The sequence below is a fragment of the Zonotrichia leucophrys genome, chromosome 1 (assembly GCF_028769735.1).
Source record: "Zonotrichia leucophrys gambelii isolate GWCS_2022_RI chromosome 1, RI_Zleu_2.0, whole genome shotgun sequence".
Classification (NCBI taxonomy): Eukaryota; Metazoa; Chordata; class Aves; order Passeriformes; family Passerellidae; genus Zonotrichia; species Zonotrichia leucophrys.
In genome coordinates this window covers 98,523,819-98,536,543 of record NC_088169.1, presented here as the reverse complement: position 1 = coordinate 98,536,543, position 12,725 = coordinate 98,523,819, and the positions used below count along the sequence as shown (strand labels likewise).

General features: G+C 36.0%; 1 protein-coding gene across 3 annotated transcripts in view; it reads right to left on the bottom strand.

The window, feature by feature from the left end:
* Positions 1-12,725, bottom strand: part of CBLB (Cbl proto-oncogene B) — a 127,128-nt gene that overhangs the window by 45,164 nt on the left and 69,239 nt on the right. For all 3 annotated transcript variants that reach the window (XM_064725044.1, XM_064725053.1, XM_064725060.1), the window contains exons 4-5: positions 12,074-12,220; positions 943-1,099 (exon numbers count right to left, since the gene is read on the bottom strand). In XM_064725044.1, the coding sequence (XP_064581114.1) occupies positions 943-1,099; positions 12,074-12,220 (304 nt within the window). The remainder of the gene's footprint in view (positions 1-942; positions 1,100-12,073; positions 12,221-12,725) is intronic.

Genomic DNA, 12,725 nt, shown 5'->3' with positions numbered 1-12,725 from the left:
CCCTAGTGCAACTTGTGGTTCTGTACTAGTTTACTACTGTACTTGGTAAAGAAAATAAATTATCAAATAAATGTTTTTTGTCTCAAATGTTTTTTGTTTTTGTTTCTATATACAATCTATATCTCAATAGTTTCTATATACAAAAGAAATATCCTGAGTGATAAATTTCAGAAACAGTACATCTAATACGTATGCAAACCAGTACAGTCTTCTATATTAACTAAAATACCTCAAGTATGTTCTGTAGAAGAGACATGAGGTTAAAATAGACTCATATCATATATAAAAAGCTTATTTCAGATAAATAGTAATACAATTAATGCTATTCCCAGATATAGTTCCTTGTTGTAAATAAGCATTAATAATAAAAATAATATTCATTAAAAAAAAAAACAGTTAGGCCTACATTTAGCCTAAAAGAAAGTAATATGTAACTGTCCTTATGAATTTGCAGAAACATATATGTAGAATATATATTATATGTAGAATATATATGTATATATAAACATATATATATATAAATAAACATATATGTAGAATATATATGTATATATAAACATATATATATAAAAATAAACATATATGTAGAATATATATGTAGGTACAAATGCACAACAAAAAACACAACTAAAACTGATTATCAGGAGGTCTACATTTCTAGGAATGCATTTAAAAATAGTGAAAAATAAGTAAGTAGCAAACAGCTATTGTAATAACACTAGATGTATGCAGAAATGAAGCAGGTGTTGCTGGATGCTTTCAGTTTTTCAGATGTGTGTGGTGCTGCCTCTAACACCTCTGAAGGACTAGAAGAAATGCACAATTTATTTCTAAACCACAATGTTTTAGTTCTTTCAGTTTTTTTTTAAAAAACCTGCTTCCTTGCCTCAGGGCACTAAGCATCTCAAATTCACACAATTATCAATAATTTTCAAATCTTACCTGAAATAATCTAGTGAAGATATCAAATTCGAAAATTGAAATGTAGTCATTGCAGGTCAAGTCAATAGTAGATTTAAGAGCCATTGCTTCCAAACCAGAGCTAATCTGATGAACTTCATGAAGGCACTGCCTGAACACCTTCCATGGCACTATAGTTCTGTTAAATAGGTAGAAAGAATAAATTCAATGAAATAACATATTTAAGACTCGATACCTCATTTAGTCATCAAAACCGAACTTTTAAAGGAGCGAACTGTAACATTCATTTGGTTTCTCTATGGAAGAAAAAAACCCCTACAAATTAAGTTTTCTGAAAGCAGCCTAAGCAAATACAGGAATGGCTTACCTTCCTTTAAACACAGCTGAATGTCTTTTATTTCAAATGATAAATATTAAAGCTTCTTTAGGAGTACCACAAAAAGAATGGTGCAGAAACCAAAATACCCTACCAAGCAGGGGTTGCAAACAATCTCACTTCCTTGCAGAGATAATGTAAAGGAGCTATTCTATGCTTGTAAAGAAATCCTTTCTTCACAGCATCCCTTCCCAAAATTATAAGCATCAATTTAACATCTACAATTATGTGATTTTTGCTATAGTTAAAGCTCTTGAACAGTGGTCAAGTAACATGACAGCAATCAAGCAGATACCACTAAGAGTGGTCCAAGCCCTGTCATAAACCATGACAGTTACATTAACTTTAATAGACAGGAAATTAGAATTATCCTTCCTAACACAGAAAGCCATGTTCTGTCAGATTCAGTTTCTATTTGCACAGTTGAAGATAATGCAGGTTAGTTATTTTACCAGCCAAGTACTTGTATTTGGAAACTGGCATGAGGTTGATCACTTCAATGTGCTCTATCTTATCACTCTCAATAACAGCACTTCTTCTTGTGTCATTAGGGTCAAATCAAAATTTTGCCAAGCCTTAACAACTCTTAAAAATGTTCTGCCACACATTGAGATCAGATTATATGATATTTTAAAAATATTTTCATTAACCAAAATATAATCAATGCATAATTATTCAGGGCAAGATCTCACACATTCACAGTAATATTTTGTTAATAACTGCTAAATCAACAAAGACACAGGCCTCACAAACTCAGTAATATTTCCTGTAAATTTTATTAGTTCAAACTGCCTTAGTTTTTCTAGGTATTTTCTCATGCAGAAATAGAAATTATTTAGTATGATGGGGGAAACCAACTGCATTATGTTTGTCCTGTGTAACAAATACTATGCAGTTATCCTAAATTAAAACAAGCAGTAATTTTAAGTATAACTAAAGATACAGTCCTGTATTTCTATTGCATAAGATATTCACTGCATTTCTAAGTGCAAAGAAATCCATTTGTTACATGCAGGCTTGTATTGAGAAAGTCATAAATGACAAAATGAGAAGTTTAATAGATCTCAGCAGATACTTTCATCTGTATATGAAAAACAGGAAACCACAAAGAGCTGAAGAGAGATACCACATCAGATGCCATTTATGAAAGAATGCTGATCAAATTTTCATTAGGGTAAAGGGAGAATAAAACATTGCATTAAATTCAGACCAAAAAAATAGAAAAGTCGGTGCTTTTGTGGTGATAAAGTTGTCTTAGATCAAGTACCTACTGCTTATTTAGCTCCTGTAACCATGGCTCCAAAATGTTTTCTGATTCTCTTTATATGGTTACAGCACTGGGATCATGCTGAAATGGGGTTAGAAAAGTTTCAGGGTTGGCTGTGGGTTTTGTGAGCTTTATGTTTGATTGTAATTTGTTAGGGTTTTCTTTGCAGGGAGGTATTAATTTTATTGCTTTGAGTTTTTTTAAAGTTTAAGACAATAACCCTAAAACAAAAAAACAGTAGAGCATTTATCAGGTATGATCACAGCCATACTACACCTTAACAACTGGTTTTTCATGCCTTGCACAAGACAGTTTCCTAGATGCAATTAATTAGTAGGATCTTTGGCTATCTATTCACCAACACCTTGCACCCCCAAAACTCCACCAGCAATACAGAAAACAAAAGGCTTCAGCAGAGTATCTTTCTAGGGCTCTGTTGGCTAGTACTTTGGCTAAGACAGAAACCAGATGCTGGAAAATGAGTGATTAGCTAATGAAATAACATCTAAAGTTATTTTTTGGGATTTCTCCAAGAACAAGTGCTTGGAATAGTGGTGGCCCAAATTTAAAATACACTAAATTCAGCAAGTCTTCTTTTCTCTGCAGTTTTGTGGGATAGGTCTTTTATCTTCTGCTTTCTTTAAATAAAGGTGTGAATTGGTTGTTGAAACCTGTTAACTCCTTTTTCTCAGCAGCTATTTTGTAGAGTTATCATTCCTAAATACTTTGAAACAGCACCAGGAATTATTTCTCCCCCAGTGTCTCTCTCCATTTCACCCACACACATGCTGAGCTCTTTCAGGCCTTGCAGAAAGCACACACCCACGAAATGCAGGTGTTCCTGTCCTCCCCTCCTGCTCCTGCATCACTGAAACCCGGTGACCTTTCAGGCACCCTGAGAAGCACATCCTCTGGCACACATCTGGGAGGGGTCACAAGCATGAAAGGAGCTTTCAGAGATGGCTGGCAAGTTGAGTTTCTGTCTGAATTAACATTTCACTGCTCTTGCTTTCTTGTATTTTAGGGGATATACAGCCTTTGAAGGTACCTGTTCATGACTGAGTCTAAAGAGTTATTTTAATTTGGGGTTTTTTTGGTTGATGGCAGAGGCAGTGGAAGGGCAAAGAGAACAGGATCAAGGTTGAGATTGGGACTGTCCTAGTTAATAGCATGTTTAGATTGTTATTTAAATATATACATATGTTTACATGTATAAAATACCTTTCCTTATAGAAAGAAAAAAATAAAATCCTGTTTGCAATGAAAACTACTGCCTGCCACATAAATAATCCTGAACCACAGAGGGCATCTCCTATAAATATTTTCAGGGATCTTTGTAATATTTGTTGCATCACGTCCTAATGATACCTTGTGCTTGGGGCTGGCAGATATTCTCCACATGCCTCATGCTATTAGGCTGAACCTGTGGACACTTGTCTAGGAGATGAGTCAGTCAGCTCTGCCTCAGCCCATCAGAAAGATGTGATTTGACATCCTGGTAACATTAGTTGTCTACAGAATTAGGCTGAGGAAGTGCAGGTCTCAGTATTTCAGGTATTTAGTTGTAGTTACATAAGCTGTCCCTTGTAGAAGATGTGCCCATGACTGACTCCAGCTGAGACAATGTCCTGGGGAGTCTCTCACAGGAGATCATGGTACTAAACAGTGACTGCACTTCCCCCAAAGGTTTGATGCCCAAATTTTACAGCACTACTGCATATGCACACATTACAAACAGATATACCCAGAGCTTTGGTAACCATTTCTCTATTTATAATACAATTTGAGGAAAAGAAAAATCAGACTAAATTACACGTATATAGTGTTACTGTGCTCCATGTTAGTTTATTGCAACCCTCTTATCAGTTCAGAATCTTCAGAGAGATAATTTTAGAAGGAAACAAAAATATGAAGAAAGCCACAGTGTACATGATGTAGAGCAGTAAAAGAACATAGAAGGACCTTTTCCAAGAAAATCCAAATCTCTACCTGCCAATCTTTTAGGAAACGATTTATACACAACATGTCCTTGTACTACCTTTCCTCATCATTAGAGTAGAAGCAAGCCCATGCCAATTCAAGGAAAGAAAAGAAAATATAACAAATGATCCTGAAAAATATTTCCTTAAGAGGCTTTCTGTGCATCTCTTAAACCAACTAAACTATCTGGATCTTGGTATTTACCCTGGGATTGTTTTCTTAAAGAGTCCTGTCAAAAACCATAAAATAAGCCATTTCTCCTTTCAAAAACACTAAAAAAAGCCATTTCTCCACATGCCTCTCTAAATGACACTATTTCTCTCTCTTTCTTCTGCAACAGTACATCTAGCAAATATATTTGAAAAAAACAATGAATTCTAAAGTGTTCTAACTGAAACATAAGATTTAAAAACACTGTTATATAGGATGGTATCTATTTACTATTGTTGGCACACATCAAAGCAAAGTATGACTCTATAATCTCAAATACAGTGTTTTAAACACCACCCACACAACTTCCATATGCTTAAAGGAAAAGGATTACTGTCTAGCATGTGATTTTCAAGCAATTTAGCAGAGGAATTTAGGTCCTCTTTTCACTCCTGCCCTGATCATGTGTACATGGGATTTTCTTAAACTCCTCAAATGGTGTTACATTATTAAAAAGAAAAGACATTAAAATAAACCTGGAGATGAAGCATATCTTTCCCAAGCATGAAGAGTATAGCACTTGTGTAAACTGCAAAGATACAGCTATCCTGGAATGTGAAGTGACACTGCTTCCATTTGAACCAGAGCAGACCACAAGAATGTTTAGGGAGGTAAACACGTACCTGTATAACTTACATGTACAGTGAACATTTTTGTCTGCAAGCAACTCTCTTAAATGCTGCCAAAAAATGCACCATGAAAAGGCCATTACTGTTTCCAGAGCAATCTCAAAAATATTCAAGCAAATACTGACTCAGATAGAAACAACATTCTTTGTAAGTCTGCAGTGGGCAATGTGGATTTTGACTTATCACCACTGAAAAGAGCATTTTCTTAAGACTGCTGCTTCAGTTTTAAGTGAGAGGCCACGTTTCCACTGCTTCTGAACTGCAAAGCAAATAATTGACACACAGAAGGCTTGAGAAGTTGAGTCCTAAGGGTAAAAAGGAATTCTGCCATATCATGCCAGTACAATTGCTAAATAGTGACATCATTCCCAGCACATACAGATTAATCTAATAAGAACAGAGAAGGTAAAAGAGAGAAAATCAGCCTTACGAAATGGAGAAAATATACCACCCAAAAATAGCCACTTCCAAAGCTGTGCAACTGGACATTGCTAGAGAGACAGCAAGTTCCTTAAGACATACAGGAACTCTGTATTCCCCAAGTGTCCCCAAAAGGATACACTTCTCTGTATTTTCAATTCTGATTTCTAACCACAAACCCAAAGCATGCTCATGCTTTTGCATGTCCTTTTATATAATTAAAATGTTGCCTCTTCTGCCTATCCATGGAGAATGTGTTCTCTCTCACAATCTCGTGTGCCAAGGATCAGAACTTTCTTTTATCTTTCCTACATGACATTTTACCTTATTCTTAGTTACCCAGGACAGTTGTGAAGACTGCTCTTTTCCATTTTCTAATCCTGTCTTGCAACTTTCTACTGACTTGCTCTTCTTTATAACATTACCTGTTGTCTTATTCAAACTTTTTCATCTTGCATTTGTAAGAAAGAGGTCTAGAAAGATTCCTGTCTTCAGAGCACCCAGAGAAGAGTGCCTTTTGTTTCTAGCTCAAGTTTAAACAAGTTTATCAATAAGGCTGTGCTACTACTCAGCCGTGGAAGGAAGGACACTCCAAAAGCTCCGTTTCTGTTCCTCTCCTCCTCTTTAGAAGTTCCTGTTGCTAGAACACCTATCTTGACAGTGATGAAGGTGATGGCATTTGTATCGCTGCCTCTTCTGCTTTCATCTCTGTCTTTGGCTTCTCTTTACACTTCAGTTCATACTCAGATTTGAAGCTCTTTGGGCCAGGACCAACTCTTCAGTCTGTATTTTTACACTGTTTAGGCAGTAATGGGGCTCTTGGGCACTATCAGCAGCAAGAACAGAAAATCAAGTAATAAATAAAGGGGGTTAACAAGGTGTGAAAACTTAGCTTATCTGAGGTCTCTTGATCTTGAAAACATTTAACTGTCAGATAAGTTGTGCATTGTGGTCTGCCTGTTTTACTGCTTCTGTGAACCCAAACCACTGAGGCTGTGTCTGCCTGAGCCAAAAAGCACTGACCACAGCAGAACCACAGCTACTCAAAGTTTAGAATATCAATTTGAAATGCACTATTTAACTGCTAGAGAGAAATCAATAGCCACATTTTTTCATAAAAATGAAAAACAAAAACAAAAAAAAAAAAAAAACAAAAAAAAAACCAAAACATGTCAGGCCTCATCTGGGAAAAAGTACAGGGACATTAAAATAGTTATGTCTTTGATTCCAATAGTGACAGAATTTCTATTTCCTCAGCAGGGAAATCAATTTACCTGAAAACGATACCAAAAATGCTTTAACATTTTAAAAGTTCCACAATAAAGAATAAAAAGCTTAAAAGTTAAATAAATGGCAGAATTATGGAAAAAATTAAAATCTAAGAGTATTGACATATTGCTGCTGATTCATTGTGCAACATGAAGACAGCCACAAATCACAAATTTGTGTAACAAATTTTAATAGCTACCAAGCCCTGCATGACTTCTGTAGTTTTCAAATTCAGAAGCTGAAAGATCTGTTAGGTCATCTTGCCTACTCTCCTCAGCTCAGGCTTGCTCCCTGTGGCATTTTGCATATTTCTACTCAGAAAAAAAACCAACAAACAACTGTAGAAGATGTAAGGTGCTATTAAAACGAGTGAGAAATCAAGAGAAATTCTCATCAAGCATTATATAGTAATAAAATGTTGGTAATGAAGATGCTATCAGTTTGTGTTTTATATGCATATTTACAACCCACTGGGGGGGGTTACTAAAGTATCTGTAAACAAATATAACTGTTGATTACATGCCTTACAATTTCACAGTTGCACTGAACATTACTGCTTAGCCATACATGTAACTAGCACTTACTTCAGCACAACTATAATGGTGAACCAGGGGTGAAGATTCACTCCACTGAAACCACTTGCTCCAATCATTGTACTCCAGCAATCACTACAAATTCAAAAAAATCACATCTTCTCAACTTCACCACTTTCCTGCTTTTGACATTATCATGTTCTTTCTGCTATAGATAAAGCTTGTGCCAATTTATTTCTTAGTTCTCTTTCAGTCAGCTCCTTCTTATTTTTTAAGAGGCTCTCTTTTTCCACACAGCCTGTGAAAATGCCAGAGATAACCTATTCCAGGTATTCAGCCTTTGGAATGTTCTCTCTCATTCCTGATTTTTGTTTTCAGAAAGCAAATCCCAACAGTCTATTTCCCATCTCCCTGATATGTTTTCTCTGTCAGCTTCCTTGACAGAATCCAAGCACCAAAACAATCCTGGGCCTTCTATTGAATACTGCTGACCCCCTCACCTACCCCCTAATTTGGATACCTGTTTTACTTCATCCTTGCAGAGAAATCAATACCTCCACTTTTTCCTTCTTCATTAGCTTCTCCTTCCACCCAGACAATCAAAATCTCATTATCTCCCACCTTGATTTATCAATCCTCCCTATACACTCCTAAACCCCACACTGTGCCTCCAGATTCCTTCCAAAGATCCTAAAACTTCCAAGGTCTCCTGTTTTTCTCCGAAATGTGCAATACTGGAAAAACCTCACAATTGTAAAGGCTCTGACTGTGTGCTCCTTTTACACTTTCTGCCTATGTGAGGGCTGATGATTCCCATTATTGATATATCTGCTGCTCTCACAAAGCATTCTCTCCCAGATGAGCTTCTCCAATTGCTGGCATTGTCTAGAAGTTTTTTAGGGGTGTACCATAAAAGTGAAAGCTGAGAAGGTATTCAAAGGCCAAGAATATGTGGTTACCTCAGCACTTTGCTCTGAGGGAGCCATTCAAATTGCTTGCTGAGTTCTACACTCAGTGTACGCACAGTGTACACACTGTACACTCAGTTCTACACACTGTGCTTTCTAAAGAAATCCAAAGAGCAGCTAGGTGTATGATCCAAAGAGCCCAGCCATTTATTTTGCTCATGAGTGTGAAGCCACATGATTTTACACTTGACTAGCTCTAAACACAAAAAGAAAGACAGCAGACTATGACACTTACTAGTAACAGGATAAATAAACTTAGTTGCAGCTGCACAATTTTGCAGCAAGTGCTCAGACAGACAAATGTAACCAACAAAATTAAAAGTTCCCTATTCACTGGAAAAGAGCAGTAAAAAAAACCAATCGTCCTTTTTTTTTCTTTTTTTTTTTTAAAGTAAAGTACAAACTGGACTCATGAAAACTGTACGTATTGTATTTCAGTCTTCAGCAAACTGCAACATGTTCCTTTCTGTACTTTTACAGAAGTGTAGGTCACATTTACGAAAACTGAAAGTCAAACAGTCAGCTTAAAAACATAAATTATTATTGGTGACCTTCTTGCTACTTAAAATATTTCAAATTAAAAATTAAAAAAATTCAGAAAGAAATGAGTGCAAAAAGCTGATTTGATAAAAAAAGCATTCAATTCATTATGTTTAGAAACAGGAAATTAATACTTAAAATTCCCTCCTTCCAATCAAATCAAACTGCAATAGAAATATTTTTTGTACTACACTTTACCATCAGAAGCCAAGATCCAGCACAACTTTTTATTTGTGCTCTAATCTTGAGCAGCGTTAGTCAGTAAGGGTTCAGAACCCAAAATAAGGTTTCAGAAACAGGTGAGGGGTCCAGGCTTGCCCTGTAAACAGAGCTATGGCCAGGGAACACACAATCAGGTTCCTCCCTGCACTGCCTAAGTAGACTTGGGGGTCAGAAAGTCCCAGGGCATACCTTTAGGTTAGAGAAAGATATTATGAGTCATTTGCAAAACGTTTATGCAGGCTTTGCGTTTAGGGAAGTGATACCAGCATATTTGCAAACTAAATTGTCACAACAGGTCTACTGTAAAGGATGTGGCTTACAGATATATCTGCCATATATTTCTAAAAGGATTAGAAAATAATTAATGTTTAAAAAGCTTCAGGCATTCTGTTTAACAGAGATTAAGCATTATGCCAAATAAACTTTTTTCTCGTCTGTTTGTTTGACATATATGCTGTTACATGTTTTATAGTTACTTAAGCCCAGTTAACTAAACCTGAGGTAATGGCAAGGCTGCCAAGCACAGATCTTCTAAGCTCCTTGCTTAGAAGACAAGCATCAAAACCAGCTTCACTTTATTGGAGAGGAGCTGGGAACACCAGTAAATGCGCTTATTTACTTGGTCTGAAAGTAAAGCATCTGACCAGAAATAACTCAAAAAAAACTTCAGGTTACACTACAAAAGCAAAGATACATATGTTTAACTGCATGCCACCAAACTGCCTTGATTCTTAAACATTTTGGATGAATTGATGTTTTAGGTAAAAAGCCAACAAAACCCATGCATCCAGTCACTCTGCCTAAAAAAACAACCAAACAAAAAAACCCCAAAAGAAAAAAACCCATATCAAAGTACACAGGGGAGAGCAGAGACAGTCAGTGGGTTTGTACTGAAGGTTCATATTTAAAGTTGCATTCTATATGGAAATTTAAATAAGCAGAAAAAAACCAAAACCTAGAAAAGGCATGGCAAGAGCTCTGGGGCCATGAAAGGTTTTAGAAATAAGAGGTCCAGCAGATGAGTGAGAAGAGATTAAGTACGTGCAAGAAAAAGACAAGGGCAGAGCTGAGTTGTTCAGATGAAACCATGCAGTTGAAAGATTCTCCTTACCAACCTTGTTCTGATAAAAACTTACTAATATTTTCTAGTATCCCACTGTCTGACACCTCAAACATCTACCTGTTGTGTCATCTCCCAATGGAAATTGGCAGGACTGGACCACTGGAAGGAAACTTGAAGGAAATCTCTTGAAACTCCCACAGACAGCAGAAGTCAGTGGGGAATCCCAAAGAGAATAGGGGAGCTGAGGGAACTGGCTCAGATGAAATGATAGAAAGAAACAGCAGCTTGCAGAGGAGGACAGCTGTAAATCCCAATGACAGAAATGCAATTTGCAATCAAGACATCTGCTAAAAGTCATTCAAGGACAGAGCCCAACAGGAAAAGAGAAGTACCACAAGGAAATTTAAATTCTGAGAGTTCCTAAGCAAAGGGGGGAAAAAGAGGAAGAAAAAATAGCAGTACTGAACAAACATGATCATTAGTCATTTTATCAAAGATCCTGTTTTTCTTTTCTTGACTGACATGTTTTTGAAAAGCCTTGTCTGATAGAGAGCCCTTCATGTCACTTAAGTTAATCCTTCAGAAAACTTTAGCTGAACTTTTGAAGTTATTTTGAAAATTATATTCACATTAAAATGGGTAACACGGAACATGGTTAAATTCTGTTTCTATAACAAAACAGAGGACTGATACAGCAACTTCATCACACTCTGACATTACTTACATGGGAAAGAAATCACCAGAAAACACCACCGTGAGCCCAGAAAGAGGAAAGCTGACAGTGAGGGTGTTTAGACTAACAAAAAAAAACCCATGGAAGCGAAACTTGCAAATTCACACGGAACAGAATTGATTTGCAAAAGTGCCAACCTACTATGCTGGTATTCTAAATAAAAAATTACTTACTTTAAAGAGCTGTTTATGCTCAGAAGATGCAACAGGTTGTTGCAGAAATTATTCTGCCTACATTGTGCAAGATACCAGAGCTGATACCATAATGACTGCTCTGTTATAATGAAAAATGCACCAACCTATTGCCTCTGGCATGCCTCTTATGTCACTGTTACACGTATAAACATTACACATGAGAAAGTGAACAATCTTCTACTAGCTTATATGTGTATTCTAAATGAATTTTTTTTTTTCCCCAGAAACAAACCAAAAATCCCACATATGCCTACTTGTCCATTTTCACTACTGCATTTCCTGTATGGATTAAATCACTTATCTACATTTCACACACTTCATTCCACCAAATACTGTTGTAGTTACAAAGGTAAATAATGTCCACGAAACTAAGATCGAGTTCCTAATTCAGATTTAGAGTTTTCGTTTGTAGAATATATATATATATATATATATATTTAATATGAAAGGATGTTATTTGCCATATACTTCATGAAAGCAATATACTATCTTCACACTATAATGGAACAAATAAACTTCTTGCAGTAAGACTGAACTTAAGCACCCTTGACAAAACTACCTTTGAGCAAATTACAGCATTGGAAAAGAAAACCCGCTAACAATGAACTCAGCAATTCCAGCCAATTTAAAGAACTAGATGAGAAATTATCTTCAAAACACCCACCAGTCCTTATCTGGATTTGTGAAAAGTTCATTCATTTAATGCTTATGTTTAGAAATAATTGAGGAGTTCACAAAAGTCACTTACTTATCTCCAAAGAATTTCCTCCAGAAATCTGCAGCGTCGGCTTTGGTGATGCGGAAGTTATCACCCTGGAATTGTCCATTTGGAAAAATAGCCTTGATTTCTGCTAACATGTGGCTGAAGATGAGAGACAGCTTTGTAAGGTTTCTCCTGCAGATATAATAGGGAAAAAAAAAATCACATCAAATCCTTTGAATTTAATAAATTTAATCAATCTTTCAGTATTTCACATATCCCATGTACTTGTATAACAATCACTCTGTGACACAAGAAAAACACTGAGCTTTCAACTGAAAACACAAAGAAATACAAATCAGTGGTTTGTGTTTCCATGGACTTCTGAGGACATATTTATCATAAGTCTTCATGAATATAAAACCATAATATAAAAAAACCTGTTTCTTTTTGGAAACAGAACAAATTTGAGTTCTCAACTGCATATTCAGATACACTTCTTGTGCATTATGTTTGTGCATTTCTATTTCATTAACCCATTGAAGAAGCAAGAATTTATACTAATTAGACAGCTTGTACATTTTAAAAAAACCCAACCAACAAAGAAAACCAAAAAACTACCCCACACTCAAAAGTATAGAGTTTTGTATGTGACAACAAATCTGTTTCATTCCAGGTTTCTAGAAATATAAACATGGCA